General features: G+C 39.9%; 1 protein-coding gene across 1 annotated transcript in view; it reads left to right on the forward strand.

Annotated features, from left to right (window-relative positions):
* srcin1a (SRC kinase signaling inhibitor 1a) overlaps window positions 1-16,289 on the forward strand; it is a gene marked incomplete at its 5' end in the record, with an annotated part of 124,686 nt that extends 108,397 nt beyond the window's left edge. Inside the window, 9 exons of the mRNA XM_081376710.1 lie at window positions 3,500-3,675; window positions 4,391-4,521; window positions 4,636-4,783; window positions 4,899-5,208; window positions 5,979-6,398; window positions 7,130-7,282; window positions 10,500-11,261; window positions 12,471-12,584; window positions 15,423-16,289. Coding sequence (XP_081232836.1) covers window positions 3,500-3,675; window positions 4,391-4,521; window positions 4,636-4,783; window positions 4,899-5,208; window positions 5,979-6,398; window positions 7,130-7,282; window positions 10,500-11,261; window positions 12,471-12,584; window positions 15,423-15,893 — 2,685 coding nt within the window. The 3' untranslated portion in view covers window positions 15,894-16,289. The remainder of the gene's footprint in view (window positions 1-3,499; window positions 3,676-4,390; window positions 4,522-4,635; window positions 4,784-4,898; window positions 5,209-5,978; window positions 6,399-7,129; window positions 7,283-10,499; window positions 11,262-12,470; window positions 12,585-15,422) is intronic.
* Between the last annotated feature and the right edge of the window lie 1,865 nt (window positions 16,290-18,154).

Raw genomic sequence — 18,154 nt, forward strand, 5'->3', positions numbered from 1 at the left:
CAGTATTAAATTAAAATAATACAACAAGGTTTGTTTCTAGTGGAATTTATTGATGAACAGTAGGGTATATACACACACGCATATTTTAGAACCATGACTGTAAAAATCTTGAAGTCATAGAAGTTCATTGATCAAAAACGTGCTGGAACGCTGTATTTATTACACTCCTGTGTACAGTATAAGTAAGTGTGAGTGTGTGTGTTTATGTGTAAGCGAGTATGTGTTCAACTAGTCATTAATTTCCCGGCTGCTGCTGTGTGTGATTCACTCCTATAGCGGGGCAGGCAATAACTCTTAATATCATACTCAATGATGAGATGGTATGGGCCAGCAGGGATGCAAAGATGGAGAGAGAGAGGGAGCCGGCCTCAAATCAAGTGAGCTTTTCAGTCAGCAGTGCTTTAATGAAAACTGACTGTGGAATGATAGCAACCGGTGTGACTCATGAGTGAACACCTGCATCTCACCCGTGAACTCTCTAAATAAACAGAGTAGAAAAACTGGAAATTAAGGTTCTACAGAGACTCTCGGGAGCAAGGAAATTTGATCTTTTGTACAACAGAGTTCATGTGATTAATACCACTAATTTGCTTATTCGATTAGTGACATAGAAAGAGTGCAGAATCTTAAATATTCCTTATTGTTTCTTACATGTTCCTTTTTCAAAAGCCTAAAATCATTTATTTCCAGGTTTATATGGAATTTTCAACCTTTTGGACCATACAGTATTTCTAAACATTTTTGATTGCATGATTTCAGTTCATGGAATGCAGAAGAAAAACAAAATAGGTCTTAGTAATTTCAAATCCGTCAGGCATTTGCATTTGCAAAAGAAACACAATCCCACACTGCAAAAACTGCACTATTTTTTTTTCAGTTAAAATAAAATTTTAAAACAAGATACATTTACTGGAGAAGCAACACTAGGTGAGACATTAAGACTTATTTTCATAAATTGTGTCTTTAATGTACACTGTAAAAAATCATATGATCAATAAGTTATAACAACATGTTTTTACATAGCTTTAACTCACCAAAATAAGTTAAGCAATTTTCAACTTTTTGTTATAAGTTATACAAGATTCAGCTCGGTTTAATGCAGTTTAATGCAATTTAAGTTGAACTGACTTAAACGTTCAAGTTGATTGTACTTAAAAAATTTATGGCAGCAAATTTTTTTTTACTGTGTATTTTGTCTTACTGCACTGGCAGATTTTTCACTTGTTTTAAAGGTGCTCTAAGCAATGTCACTTTTTTTTAGGCCAAAACATTTTTTGTCACATACAGCAAACATCTCCTCACTATCCGCTAGCTGCCTGTCCCCTGAACACACTGTAAAAAAACGCGATCTCTGTAGACAGTCCAGGCTCCACAAACGGCAAGAAAAACAAACTGGTCCAGCCTGGACCACGAAACATAACAAACAGTGTTCCAGCCAATAACCGACAAGAATGATTTGGGGGTGGGGGTTGGGGGGTTGGAGGAGAGAGGAGCATGAAGAGGGAAGTTAGCTAGAGGAGAGATGTCCTAGACAACTACAACGACTAACGTTAGCATTATATTCTGTTGAATTTTGATATGGCCGACACACGACCAAAGAGGGGGAGGGGACGGGATGAGGAAGAGGGAGGGTCGAGTTTTGTTTGACAATACTTCGAACGTCACCCAACATTGCTTAGAGCACCTTTAAGTATAAAAAAGTTTATATTGTAAAGTGCATTAAAGATACAATCCATGAAAAGCCTTAATATCTTATGCAATGCTACTTCTCTGGTAAAATGGTCTTAGTTTAAGAGATTTTTATATGGGAAAATAATATGGGTCAAAAAGACTGATTAAACTCATTAAGATGAATTTTTGCAGTTCAGGAACGTATAATAATCTACCCCAATTTTAGGGTGGATGTGAGTTGGAAGACAAAGAGGCAAATGGATGGAAGAGTAGAGATGTTGTGACAGTCCGGGAATGCGCCGCGTGGGGATGGCGAGATTGGTGTCAATTGCTTTGGTGTTGAGAGCCAAGCCACTGGTGTCATGACAACAGCAGATTGCTGAGTTAGACAATTACCTGCCTGAATGCCAGAGCTCGAGACACGGCCCCTGCCCTCATCCCGTTACCTAGGAGACATGGATATGTTGAATAATGCATGAGACTCATAAATAATTCAGCTCGAGGAGGAACTACCACCAAACGGCACTAAAATCGGATCGCACACACACACACACACACACGTACAGTGTACAAAAACACAGTGTCACACACTTTTCTCATTACCGGCACAATGCAAGTGACAAAGTCCAGCCGGTTTTCCTCTCAGGGCAAACAAACACTGTGTGCAGAATGCTTACGCATCACAAAATTATGGTGATGTCTGGCATTCCAACTACCACTAGTCCTTCAACATACACTGATGTAAAATACTAGAAAATAACTCAAGGAAATGGATGCGCATTTACAAAAAGTCATTACGGCGTTCAAGAGACCTTAAACGAATAATATCCATCATTAACACTATCAAGGACATGCTGTGCGAACAGACTTATACTGTATATACACAAACACACGCTCTTGCAAGGTCAATTCTATGATATCATACCTTCACATTCAATGTGACAGCTGCATATGGTCAAAGACAGGTCAATGTTACGTATGAGCTCATATATGAGTCATCTGATGGCTGTGTTGTGAAAGATTGTGCAGCTGACCTTCTGTAAAATGCTGAACGTAGCCACCCATGAAAGCCCTCGCACTGCATAATGTTAAACAACCATTTATAGCCTTAGACTTTAGTTAATCTAGGAACATGTCTTACATTGTATAAATCACTTCAAAGCAGTGGTTCTCAAACTATTTGACTTGAAAGCCTCCACTGTCCAACCTAACATAAGCTAAATATTTACTATATCCATGCTGTAATTATGACAAAGCTGATTGTTTTCAAACTTTATTATCAGAAATCAAGAATATTGATGTATTTAATGAATTAACCATGATTAATGTTGTGATTACAGAAGTTTCAAGAACTGTATGTTCTTCAGTAAAATAATAGTTATTCATTTTTAGTTATTCATTTCCCACACACCTACAGAGGAGAATGGAGAATAAATTGATGTATAGTTATTGATTTAATGGTTTGTTTTTAAGCACTTAAATTTTGATTTATTTCAATTTTTAATTTTAAAGTCATCCTGCAGCCCAATTATAAAGTTTGCTGAGGCCCTCTGGTTGGGAACCACTGCTTCAAAGTGAAATTTTTAAAATTGTATGATCTCTATTTTCTCTGGAACACAAAAGAAGATATTTTTAAGAATGTTTCCACTGTTTTTTTTGTCTGTACAATGAAAGTGGGCTTCAAAGTTGTTGTGCCCCTCTTTGACTTTCACTGTATGGACAAAAACAGTGTTTGTTTGCATCTTGTCATTTTTGGATGAACTGTCCCTTTAAGCAAACGCAATGATGCTGTAAGTCATTCTTAAAATGTCTATGTGTTTGCGTGTAGTTGCAGAACCAGGACTCCATACGCAGTCTGCTGAAGAGGACAGAGACAGAGCTGAGTCTGCGTCTGTCTGATGCGCTGAGGAAACAGGAGGACCCTCTCCAGAGACAGCGCCTCCTAGTGGAAGAGGAGAGACTCAAGTACCTGAACGAGGAAGAACTCATCATACAGCAACTGCAGTGCGTCTCACAGACAAAATGTGCTCATAATGTGCTGATAATGCCGTTCTGGGGTGCTAGCGTAGTGCCATTGCATTTTTATTGCACAGGTTCCAATCAACTCATACCTGAAAGTGAAAAGATGCATAAAAATGAGGTATAAACAGTCTCGGTTAAAGACCTGCAGACCCACAACAACGGACAGCATTTCATTGATTTATTTTGTTCCAATTAAAAGCAGCAGGGTGACTAAATCCGCCTCTTCAACTCACTGCCAGATCAGTCGTGTTGCTTTTAATTGATAGCGGTTATTAAGTATAGCTAACTGCCAGTTGATGTGATTCAATTATTAACGGGACGCTGTTTGTAACAAACCATTTTGTGGGGGGTGGATTTATTTGACGTGGTTAAATTGGATTTTGAGTGTAAACACTCTGACTGTGTCTCTGTCGTTTAGTGCTAATACAATACACCCTGCTGCACTGACACTTATTCAAATGTGTGCCGACGCTGTAGCGGGCTTGGGATTAAAAGTTCTACATTTTTGAACTTTTTAAATGTCATAAACAACAAAAAGTGCAAGATTCCCTTCTGGGTAATAAAACAGAGATCGTTTATAATAACTTCCAGTAATAGGTCATTAATTTAGTGACATTTAACAAACCATGCGGGTTTATGCTTTTTCTGAAACGATCAATATGTCATAAAACTAATGGGAGGATGTTTGTGTTGACAGTGATCTAGAAAAGTCAGTGGAGGAAATACAAAAGGAGATGTCTGTCAGTCACCGACACGTGACAGTGCAGGAGCTGGAGGAGAAAAGCTCGCTGCTGCGGAAACTGGGAGAGACTCTTACAGAGCTGAAGAGTGAGACTCATTTCTGTCCTTCACATCCAGACACTTGAACCTCAGCTCTGTTTAGTTACGGAAGAGAGTCAGCGATGCTCGTTCACTGTTTTTCTCTTTGTCTCTCTCATTCAGATCAGTTCCCAGGGCTCCAGAGTAAAATGCGGGTGGTGTTACGAGTGGAAGTGGAAGCCGTGAAATTCCTGAAAGAGGAGCCACACAGATTGGACGCCCTACTTAAACGCTGCAAATCTATCACAGAAACTCTCACCACACTGAGGAGGTAGACAAACACTTACTGACTGCAATGATTGAATCATTACTAGTCTAGCCACATGGTCTGACTCTGTCTCAATTTGCTCTTCATCATTTTGAGTGCTGTAATATGGTTTAATCAGGCAGGTGAATGAGGGAGTATGGAAATCCCAGGATGAGTATTCCAGCCCCTCTCCTAAACTCGGAGGAGGGGACGATTACAGGAAGAACACAGACTTTGACATTCCAACCAGCCCACCGCTAAACCTCAATGAGACCAGCCTGGCTAACTGGAGCCCTCACTCGGGTCAATGCCACGGCCACTCTAACCCGTCTCATGCTCAGCGGGAGAAAGATTCTCATGTGGTGGTGGGCTCATTGAAGGGACGGGGCCTGGAGGAGCTGGGGGGGCGAGGCGGGTCTGATAAGGCCTCGTCTGTGGAAGTGAGACTGGTGAGGAATTAGATTTAAGATGCGAGTAATTGTTTATCTGTTGAATAATTGTATTTTAAATGCATGGAATATCAATACCTTGTTGTTTTAATATGTAAAGTCTGAGTCTGATTTTATTGAAGGTATATTTTTAACATTTAAGGCATTTATTCAAATGTCAAATTTTTCACTTTATGAAATTTGAGAGAAATTTCATTTTTCTTTTGAGAGAAATTAATGATTTTATTGAGCAAGAATGCATCAAATTGTTCAAAAGTGTCAAAAGATTTGTTTAAAAAAACTGTCTATTGATCAAAGAATCCTGAAAAAACTTATCACTGTTTCCACAAAAAATATTAATCAGCACAACTGTTTTCAACATTGACAATAATAAGAAAGGAGCATCAAATCATTATATTAGATCGATTTCTGAAGGATCAGTGAGTAAATTCAGCTTTGACATCACAGTACTAAATTCCATTTTATAATATATTTGAATAGAATCAGTTATTTTAAATTGTAATATTTCACACTAATACTGTTTTTACTGTGTTTTTGATTAAATAAATGCAGCCTTGATGTGAATATAAGAGACTCCTTTCAAAAACATTAAAACATCTTAGAATCCCCAAACTTTTGAACAGTAGTGTATATAGTTTGCTTTTAAAATCTTTTGAATGTTTTAGAGCTGAAAATTCGCTCTTGGTGTGAAAAGGCTTTAACGGTGGAGCCTGTTCACTAGCTGTAAAACACTAATGATCTTATCAAATTTCATCTGTGCGTCTCCTCAGGCAGCAGAGCGGGATTGGGAAGAGAAGAGGGCCAGTCTAACACAGTACAGTGCTCAGGACATTAATCGACTATTGGAGGAGACTCAGGCTGAGCTCATGAAGGCCATTCCTGACTTGGACTTTGCCGCCAAGCAGATCAAACCTGCACAGAACCAGAACCAGAATCAAAACCAAAACCAGAGCCAGAGTCCATCTAGCACCAATGCCACACCTGAACACAGGCCTAATAAACCTCAGCATAAACTCTCCAGTAAAGATGGCGGATCCAGAAGAGGCTCGGATGAACTGACAGTGGCAAGGTATCGTACAGAGAAGCCCTCAAAATCCCCTCCTCCTCCACCTCCCCGTCGGAGTTTCCCCTCCTCTCCTGGGCTTACTACACGCAGCGGAGAGATGATCATTCCTGGAAAGAGTATGAAGGTGACTGGCAACATACATGACACACACACAGATTATGTTGCATGTGTGCATTTATGCATGCAAACTTGCTCAAACATTTATATGCGAGCTGTTCCTGAAAGAGAAATACACAGAGAGGAATCAGGGGAACACACTACATCACTTTTATTTGAGTGCAGGGTCTCAAAAATGTCAGGCATCTCATAAAAGCCACCTGTGTTTGTGGGTGTGTTAGTTATGGTTGATATTTTCTTTATCACCCTAGATGTTCCTATGGTGATAAATCCTATGGTGATAAATTTCTGTGTTCATTTCCCTTGTGTTTACTATTAATTAAGATTTAATCATTAAATTACAATGGGACATATTCTGCACATTTGCAGGCGTTTTGTTATTATTGCATGGAAGTCAATTATAATGTTAGTCAAAACAGCCGTTTAGTTTAACAAGATTCATACGTGCATTCATTTATACATAAATCCATAAATACTTATATTTCATAATATTGATCAATTAATTTATTAATTGTTTAAAATTTAATTGATTAGTTATTTAATACAATATTTTTTTGTTCAGGCGTTTTTTATTGAGACTTACAGTCCATATAAAATAATTTTTGGGGTCACTGTTATACATGTATGTACAAAGAGTATGTCTCCATAGTACATCAAACTTTGTAACTTGTTTTACATTTTGAAAGTGCGTATTGTATTTTCAGATTTGTCCTTTTTTATATTTGTGTATGCAAACAGAAGTCCGAATCAGAGGAGAGCGAGTCTCTGAAGCCACATGTTAAGCTGCGGAGGAGTATATCTGAAGCCCCCCGATCGGCCTCCACCCCTCCGACCATCGTTGGTGGAGAGCGAGAGGAGGGCGACGATGACAAGTTAGCAGCTGAGCTGGAGGTGAGCACATGTTTTAGGAATCACATCAGACCGTCTGTGCCCTAACGGCTGAAGTGTTAATGTTGGTGATTAATGTCCATATGCCACAAGCACCAGATGTGTCTGCTGTACACCCACAGAGCAATGCAATTATGTTCACACACACACTCATACACACATAGGTGGGTTCTACCAGTTGGATGGTTTGCTCATTCATTAAACACACATTAGCAGGCAGGAGATCTGAATTTCTGTCTGTGCTCTTTGGCTCATGACCTATTAAGCTCAAATGAGTGGTTTGACAATGTCTTGTGCTGTACTGATGTAAAGTGCTGTTAGTTAAGCACTAGTGAGTGTATTGTGGGATACCGCTTGTGTCTAATTTAACTGTACATAGAATCAAAAACCATAACACCTCAAATATGCCACATCACTTACCCATATACTTTATTTCTAGATGAATTAGTAGCTTCAGAGCAGGATTATGCACAACTCCAGTTGAATCCTTTCTATGTATCAATTCTATTTCAGAATTTGAAGGATGCAGAGTTGTAATTTGAATTAGAATTTATGGAAGTTGTGTACACGTGCTCTAATAGTTTTAATATTATATATATATATATATATATACACACACACACACACACACACACACACACACACACATATATATATATTTATGGAAATGTATACACGTGCTCTAATAGTTTTAATATTATATATATATATATATATACACACACACACACACACACACACACACACACACATATATATATACACTCATTGGGCGCAAGTCACTCTGGCTGACAGTGCATACCCTCTATTGAAGTATTAGTCTTCCAAAACAAACAAACAAACCAACAAAAATCGTACAGACCCCAAACTTTTGAACGGCAAAAGTATTTATATAAACTGTATGGAAAATTTTAAATAAATAAATTTGTTTTTCAAAGACTTTTCAAAGTTTTGACGGTATTGAACTTAGTTTAGGGAAATTACACATATGTAATGATGCAGTTATTCATCACAAAACTTTTAAAAGACTGTGCTAAATCTCTTTAAACTGCAATTCCAAAACTATCATTCCAATTTAGCATCCTATGTACTACTACTACTAATTCAAATTCCAACTTTTGCCCAATTCTGCTTGAGAACATGCAGCAAATCTTTTTTTAATTAATGCACAATTAAATTATAAACTTTCTCCCCAGACGTCTCCATTTACATATTATCATTTTGCCTGGAGTTCACTACTGTGCATTTCTCCTGACTGACACCACTTGAGCTGTGTTGGTGTTGATTTTAAGCTTCCTTGACCTGCTTCAGGGCAGAAACACTAACAAACACTGACACACAAACTGCAAGGCTCATTAATACCAAGTAGACAGATTTTGTTATCTTGGTTGAGTGGATGACAGGTTAAGCGAGCAGATGTCTCTTGTCCTCCATCCCCACTGCATGTCTCTGTTGGAAACCCTGTGGAGACCTGTGGAGATCTGAGCACTGCTGCAGTGACACCATGCCGACCTCCATCTCAAACCTAATGAGCCTCACAAGCTGCGTCAAAACAAACCCATAACTCAATAACACAATACTCACCCACACTCTACATTAAGCATTGATGAAGAAATAGCTGAGATGATAAATAAAGGTACAGTGTGTAATTTCTGATGGTAGGACATGTTCCACCCAGTTAAAGTGATATTGAATTATGGGATTTACAACCCATGTATGTAAATGTGTATGTCCTTAATGATTGACTTTCAGAGTCTCTAGAGCTTTTCATGAGGAATCCTGTTTGAACTGATATTGTGCATCCCATATTTTTTCATTCATTCTTTTCAATCTCCCTGAACGCTCAGCTCTTTGAGCGATATCTGATTCCCCCCTTGCCCTCTCCCAGGAAACACCCTCCTCCCTCTAGTTTACAGCTGTTGCCCCATCTGCCCTCGGCTGGACAGGTAACAGCCACTACTGCAAGCTATTGTGGACTGCTGTTGTACACTCATGCACTTACACATGCATCTATAGTTTACCCCAAATGTCCCTCTGAAATGTTAGTCATGCTCAAATATAGAGAGATGCTTTTAGGCACACACTCACACACACAAAAACAAACCAGAAAGATATTCCCACATCACAGTGAGCACAATCACAATTAAACATTCACCACCTATAAAGTGTGTGTGTGGCCTTTCCAGTGCATGTCTGCTTTGTGTGTTGAAATCCCCAATTTCCTTCACTGAACCTAAAGGTTGTTTGATATTTTATTGTGGTAGCACTCACCCAGATTTCTGAATTTTGCTGTTTTTAAATTTGTTTATGAGCTCTGTGATCTTTAAAGGGATAGTTCATCTAAAAATGAATGTTTTGTCATTAACTCCCTCTCATGGCGTTCCAAACCCGTATGACTTCTGTGGGAAAAAATAAGACATTCTGTTTTACTATGCTCTTTTCTATACAGCTAAAATGATTGGGGACTGAAAGTAAAATAAAAAAGTATGCAAAAGCATCACATATATCATAAAAGTAGTCCATAAGACTCAAGCACTTTATTTCAAATCTTCTAAATCCATTATACTTTTAATACTAAAAGTTATAATACTTTTGTGTGGTTAACAAACCGACATTTAAGTTAATTAAAGAAATATAGCTGAGTTAGATATGACAATAAATCAGCTAATCCGATTCGCAAAACTAGCCTGAATGATTTGTTCACAAATCACGCTCTCAACTCCCTGACTCAATAATACAATCACAATGGTTAAAAGCTCAATGGAGGGAAAGATTATCAGTGAATAACAGTGTAGATTTTAGTAATTTCCTCACAAAACAAGACTATAGCATGTCAAATGGACTATATTTGGACTACTTCTTTTGCATTTTTCGAAGCTTGAAGACATGATAATTGCCTTAAAAAAGAGTGACTAGAACAGTACCACTGATTTTGACCGTCATGAACACAAGTAAATGATGACACCGTTTTTATTTCTGAGTGAACTATTCCCTAATGTGTTTGCATATTTATGTGTTTTTTATATCATTTTTTCATCTCTATGTGTGCTATGCTATATATGTACCAGCAGCTGATTGCATCTCAGTCTGGTTTACATGAAAACTCCAGTGATTTTACAGAGAAACCTCTGGTAAGAGGCTCATATTTACCTTAGAATCTCATACTTTTATGAATCACATTTTAGGGCTAATTATACAAAAAACACCTGCTATATTTCAGATGCAGCATGAGATTACCTCCAGTCCAGTTCCCCAGATAGTCTTGACTGAATGTAGCTCTCTCCCCACGTCTCCTTCTGAGGACTCGGCACAGACCAGACCGTCTGACAGTGCTCAGACAATGAAAGACAATCACACTGGAAACGACATCAGAGTAAGCTACTTCAGCCACATTGTGAGGACTCCCCGTCTGTCGCTGTGGAAACAAGACTTGACAACCAGCCAAAAAGTCCCTCGGATACAAGACTTGGATGCTGCCCAGAGGGAACTCCAGAGTCCTGTCCAGGATGTGACCCAGTCGTGCCCGCCTTTAACAAGGGAGAGAGCAATTAAACAGCCCCTGAGGAGGGAGCCACGGGTTCAGGAGTCTCTCGAGGCGGCGACAGAGACAAAAGACGAGCGAAAGAGAAAGTCGGACACTACATTGTCTGTCTTGCTGCAAAATGGGCCCGTAGAGACATCTCAAGTCGGTTTGATCCGCACTCAAGGCGTTGGAGGGGAAAAGGAAGACATCTGCCACAGCACGTACCGTCGACTGGACAGTCTGGAGGAAACCATCCGTGAGCTGGAGCTCAGCCTGATGGAGTTCAGCACTGATCCTCACACTGGAGACATCTTGCCCACGTCTGCCCAGACGCAGAGTTCCTCCACCCAGAGATCCGGCAGCACTCGACATACAGAACTAAACCATAGAGGCGGAGGAGAAACAAACAGACCCATTGTCCCACCCAAACCATCCTGCATCAGTTCATCCACAGCCAAGGTTCAACCTAGCCTTCAGTATCTCCTTCATCCCTGGTCTTTCTTTCATTCTTTCAATCTTCTCGGCTATCTCTCTTCCTCTCTGGTGGAAAGGTTTTGGTCTCTTCTGCTGGGTTGCTCAACTAGATCAGTTTGTGCTGTTTTTGCAAATGCTTTGATAAATTGTTTGCCTCCAGCCTCTGTAGAAAAACTTATTGTATCTTTCGCACAATAAATTCTCTTGTTTCCTCCTCTTCTTCATTAGCCTACTCTTTTTTTCCCCTTAAAATGAGTTTGCAATTTGATTACTTCCCCCTTGTCTTATTTTCCTCTGGTACAATGGACATTTTTATGTGGTTTTCTCTTAAAATAAAAAGATAAAGTCCAGGGTAGCTCTTCGAAACTACTCAAGTGATATTGTTGCATAATTTATGTGCTATTGTCTTCTCTCGCATTTGTCTTCGGAAAGTAGTTGTCAGGGTAAACCACCTTTGTGTGAGCGTGATATGAAGCTGCAATCCACCAGACGTCATGTGTATTACTCAGCTCTGCTGAGATCATGGCTGATCTCTGTGAGTGACAGAAGGGAAGGATTTGGACGATGTCACTTGTGTTTTCCACTACATTGCTCTCAGCCCACACATTTGTACACAAGCCAGCATTGCATCATCCCTCCGAACCATGGTGTTCGAGCCCCTAGCTCTAGGTCGATGCACGCTGCTTTCATAGGACAGATTGAGCCTGGCAACCGTAGGTCCACATGATTGCATGCATTAGATCCTCTTACAGAGCCCCTTGTTCAGTGATGTGCTCATTTGCATAAAACACAAAACTAATGGACCTCCTTGAAGCTTTAAAAGGACTGTTGGCTGGTTGTGACTCTGGTCTAGTGTATGATCTTGTGTAGGTAATACATGAAGAGCAAGGAAGGACTAGAGAAAGTGGTCATTAGTAAACATTGAGAGCTTTTGTCAACTTTGTGCAGAAGCAACAGGATTGATAATTTCTGAATTCACAGGTAATAATGTGTGTATGTGTGTGTGAAAGACAGAGAGGACTGCGCTGAGATGCTTGCATGTGTTCTATTAAAAACACATCACCCTCTTGCACTGTTCTCCTCCTGCACTTCCTCTGACTGCCAGTGATTGCAAAAACACTGTTGGAAATTTGCTGGAAATTATTACCAAATATAGTGCACAGAACATCTGTTCTTCTCTCTTGTCCATCTCAGACTGGTGGTGCTAGAGCGCTGTCTCGTCTCAAGCATCTGCAGCAAAGCGGATCAGAAAAGGTCAAAACAAGCAAACAGAGAGATGAATTCCTTAAGAACCAGGGTCAACAACAGGTATGATCTATCTGTTTATCTATCTATAGTTCTTTCTATAATTCTGTCTACTGTTCTATCATTGTATCATTCTATATCATTTTGTCATTCTATCTATTGTTCTATGGATCTGTCTGTTATTCTATGGTTGTATCTATGGTTCCATCCATCTATCATATCTGTCTGTCTGTCTGTCTGTCTGTGTGTTGTTCTATCGATCATTCTATTGTTCTCTCTAATGTTAAAATATTGAACTTGGTCTTGTTTTAAGTCTTAGTCCTAGTTTTGTCTCAACTTAACTCAGTTTTAAATGGATTTCTTCTTCTTCTTTGACTTACTGCTGTGTTAGTTTGTATTATTTAAAACAGTATGCTGTAAGCTATAGATAATTTTCTGCTTGAAACCAATTCCAAATGTATGTCTGAAGGCATTTCAGTAACAGTCCATAGCTCGACTGCTGCCGAGAGTTTTTAGGAGATGTGTGCGCGTATGTCTGTGTGTGTCAGTCACAAGTGAAGTGGGGCTGGGAGGGTACTTTTCTAGCAGTGACGGGAGTGGCGCTTTGAAAAAGCTGAATTGGTGCGTCAATCACAGAACATTTGGGACTCTAAAGTGCACTTAAAACCCCCTAACAGAACAAAGAAACCAGAGACAGGTGGGCCTCAGGAGAAGGGGGAGAATGGAAGCATGAAGCCAGAGAATTGGGAAATGTGAGCTCTACAACATAAGCCAAGTGAGTGAGACAGGTGGAGAAAACAGGGGAGGTTCGTAAGATGGATTAGAGGGAGAAAAAGACGCACACTTACACAGACAGCTGAGGGCCTGTGTGCTATAGGTAAGGAGAAGATAGATATACTGGTGCGCTGTAAATCTCCTTACTCAGTTTAATAAATCTGGCCCCTGTTCAACAGGCCATGAATATTAGAAAAGAATCTAATCTTTTATGGGGAAGGAAGAGAGAAACAGATATTGGCAAGAGAACGAGTGAGATCAGAGGGTTCAGTGCTACTATAATTACAGGAGAACATATTTGCTGTTATAGGCACTCCTGCTAAGCTGGATATGATCAGGGTTTAGACTTGTCAGTGTAAGAGCTAATTATTCCCTTTGAAGTGGACTGCGTATATCTCCTTTTTCTCTTAACTTTCCTAGCTGCAAATGGATACAAACATTTATGTACATTGGACACACATCTTTTCACCCAGACTCATTTCATTTATTCCTTTTTTTCTGCATGCTGTGCCTTTTGATCCACATTTAATTCAGTTTCTACTCTAGCCTTCTCTGAAAAGACTTTATCTTTCAAATGATTGCTGTCCCTGGCTGCTCATATAGATGAAAAGTGAATCAATACATCATTGCCTCGTCTTTATTGGTCTAATTCACCTGCTGTTTCTGACCTTGTCTTTATTAGACTAATTGTGAATTGTGAAAATTAAATATACACTAAAAGTTTAGGCTCAGTAAGATTTTTCAAAAAAGTCTGCATTTAGTTGATCAGCGCTATAGTATTATTGTTCTGTAATACATAAAAGTAATATTGTGTACAATGTATAACATCACCACTGTTTTCTTTTTTAATATATTTTAACATTTTTAGCAGCCATTATACTCTTCGGTATCTTATGATCCTTCATCTTATTATTGCCAATAGTGAAAACAGTTGGGCTGCTTAATATTTTTGTAGAAACTGTAATACATTACAGCAAAATAAAAGGAATTTTCTCAAATTTAGTAAAAAAATCCTTATGTTACACATATTTCTTGAAGGTTTTCTTTTATCTGTATTTTATTCAGATTGCTAATTTTAATCTCCAACCATAGTTGTGTTCTTTGGGGACTTTTTTAGAAGGCTGGGTGAAAAGGAAAAGAGTGAGAGAAATGAAAGAGAGGGAGAAGGTTAAAGGGAGATACAGGCGAGAAAGAGATGGAGAGTCTTTTTTCTGCTCTATCAGGGTGGAATAATTGGCACTTCATGTGGAAAGACCCAGGCTCTCTGGGCTCTCTCTTTACCCCCATCACTCTCCTCTTCACTCCTTTTATCCGTCCTGTCCATCCATCTCCCTCACAGCTGCTTAGAGTTTGAGCAGATCTCAGTCGAACACTTCCAGATTCCTGTCACACAGGAACCGAAAGAGTGTTTGTGAGTGACCGATGGAAATAGAGATGTGTATACGCTCATGTTCAATAAACCCACCAAGATTTTGTGAATGGTCAGTTTCTTCTAACATAGTGCACTGTGAGTGTTTTAAATGTATGTGGATTCGCCCTTATGTGGTGAAATCCACACGTTGAATTGTGTACCAGGCTAGAATCATGCATGAATGATCCTAACCTGAATAACGTTGTCCTGTGTTTGTCTTCCTCCCATCCTCCCCTTCTTCCTGCATTGTCCTCTGTCACCGCTACCTGCCTGCGTGTCACCTGCCATCGTTTCGTCGGCCCTCATGGCAACCATTCACGTTCAATCCCTCGACCCAGTGAGCAGAAGTTAGCGACCCAAACCAAACCAACCCGACCTGACCAAGGCTTGTCCACTTCCTCCTCTGCCGTCTTCACCACCACTTCTTCATCAGCATCTCCTGACTGAAGCCTACAATCCTTTACCCAGTTCCTCCTAGTCGATCCTATATAGGTTTAAATGGCCTAATACATCATGCAGTTGTCAATATTCTCCAGAGCCTCATTCATTCCTTAGTGAAACTGTCTTGTGGGAGAGATTAATGACACATTACAGCTAAACCAAACCTTAAACATCTCGCAAAATGTCTTTATTCTTAGTTTTTACGCTCTGTTTCTTCTCTACCCACTCTTTTGTCCTTTATTCCCTCACTTTGCCTTCACCATCCGTTCCCTCAGGCTCTAAGTCTGAACATCAGCAGAGCCAGAGCAACAGAGTCACTCCTCGCAAGCACCAGAGCCGCTAGCTTCTCTGGCCACCTGCCTTCCAGATTACGGAAGTACCCCCAGGAGGTGGCGCTGTCCTCCTTGACTGCCTCCTCCAACCAGGCCAAAGCACTTCTGGCTGGCCTTTCCGCGTCCAGCCTCTCTGCCGAGGCCCTCCTCCTCTCGTCCACCTTCAGACACCACCGATTACTGAGAGAGAAGAACTTCGACTCCTCAAGCCTTCCTCTTCCCATCTCCAATGGCCGCTCCCCTCCCTCTCCGACCTCACCCACGTCTTCTTCCTCGCCCTCATCACCCTCGGCTCTCACCTCTCTGAGTCTGTCCTCACTAACCCTAAAACCCTCCGTCATCCACAGCCTGGAGTTTGACAAGGAACGGAACAAGACTGACCCCAAGACGGTGACTCGGGATGACACGGAATAAGGAAGGGCAGTACTGGAATTGTTTCATATATAGGATGCAGACGGCACAAGTAGATGAAATGAAATGCAACTGACCTAATAGAAAGTTTTGTGGGGCTTAGATTCTGTAGCTTTTGTTTCTGACTCCCTGTTCCTTGGCTATTCTTACCAAGACAACTTGTGGATAACAGAGATGTGGTGCACTGAGACAGATAACTTACCGTTCTGCCTCGTGGGTTCCCTTTTCTTCAGTTTGTGAGCAGATCCAAACTGTAAGCCCTACCTACCATGCATTTCTGCCAGTTCCCCTGTAGACAACCAACAGATGGGCTTGGACACTCACCACCAGCCTGTTTCCAGCTCCACCGCGCAGCCAGCATCACACCACCCACGGGAGGCCTGGGGAAGGACTCTTTACCCAAACCCTCATTCATTTGCCAAATCTCACATGTTGGAGATCTAGCTGAGTTCGGTAGATGTCCATCAAGTGTAAAATCAAGACTGTAAGACTATGTAAAACCAAGTAGAGTTGCAATAATCGAAAGTGAGTACTGTAGTAGTTGGTGTTTGTTGAGACGTTTTATTGCTCATATCTATATCAACAAAAGGAATGTTAAAAAAAATACAGCAAAAACTTAATGTGAAGGCAACCTCACTCGTTCTAATTGTAGATTTTGGCTATCAGTCGTACTGCTAAAGGAAAATAACTAAAATTGGTGCTATGATTAACATTTTGCTGATTATACACTCCCTTAAAGGGATAGCTCACCCAATAATGAACATTCTGTCATGGTTTACTCTTACATTGTTCCGAACTTTCTTTCCGAATTTCTATTTTTATTTTTTGTCCTACAGTGGAAATCAGTGGGTGTTGTTTTGGACCCCATTGACTTTCATTGTGTGGTCAAAAAACATTCTTCAAAATATCTTCTTTTGTGTTCCACAGAAGAAAGACATACAGGTTTAGAAAGACATGGTGGTGAGTAAATGACAGAATTTTCATTTTTGTGTAAAATATCCTTTTAATACACATGCACTGCCTAAGAGTCAAATTTTATTCTCAAATAGGTCTGCATAAAGCAATTTTACATGTTTGCTTTAACAAGTTGTCATGGCAAAAGAGGAATTGTTGGAAAATGGAAGCCTGCTTACTTTCTATCGTATATTATGGGATGGTTTTGGTGCTGTATTTTCAAGTTCTTAACAGTCACAGTTTCCCTATGTAAGGATATATTTAGGATACATCCCTAGTTGTCATTAAAGAAGCACAACAGGTTTTAGTGGCTAAAGTACAATGATCTGACAATCATCAAACGTTCGGCACAAGCTGTCTTAACCTTTTGGCCTCCCAGATTGCGAAATTTAATTCCAATATAAAATGAACAAACAGATGGTTAGGTTCACCGTGTAGGGGTTGCACAAGCAAGAAGAGTGAACCATCGAGTGGAAGACATCTGTGTGCTAGAGCATTCCAACAGAGCAATCCTTTTTCCAACCCTTGATTTCTTTTCTATCAAAACCACAGACACAGACAAAGATCATTTTAGGAAGGTAATTGTGTGCCAGTTTATGATTAGCTATGGGGATACAAAAATTTCACATACGTTATGTATCTGGTTATGTTGCATACTGAGTGGTTGTTGGTTTTTTTTCCATTGAGGCTCTGGTTATGCCCACTCATCTTTTCTTATTATTCCAGTTCTCGTGACAGACACACACACACACACACACAATGTTAAAGCTTTTTTTCCTTCTCATAAGGGTATTCCTATGTTGTGAATTTGTCAGTGCCACAACCTGCAGGTTTCCTCATGAGCTCAGAGAATTTAAATGTGAAAAGGTGAGTGAGAGCGGAATAGAATGAGTTTGAATAGAGGAAAATGGGAGATTTTTCCAGCTTTCTGACAAAATGAATGTGTGAAATTGATTGCTCGTGGTTCAGGGTTTAAAATAATGGCTTAGTAAAGAGTAAATGGCCAGAGAGAGAGAGAGATTAGTGGTGTTACTCCGTGTCTCGCAGCCAAAAAGGCCAGTAATTCATGTCCGAAGTTCACAATGAATCACATGGGAGGTGCTGTGAGAGGCAAAAAGGTCAAGCGTAGACTGTTACATGCATGGAAACGTCTTCATTTAAGGCATGGCTTGTCCACAGTGTTGTTTGAATTCAACATCTGTGAATGAAAGAAAAAAGCAATGCTATATTTGTAATTCATGTCTGGATTTGCTAGTTACATTACAAGTTGAACAACCAGGTTTGCTAACTCCTTAAAATCACACTTTTCT

Source organism: Scardinius erythrophthalmus, assembly GCF_964197995.2.
Source record: "Scardinius erythrophthalmus genome assembly, chromosome: 1".
NCBI classification, from domain to species: Eukaryota; Metazoa; Chordata; class Actinopteri; order Cypriniformes; family Leuciscidae; genus Scardinius; species Scardinius erythrophthalmus.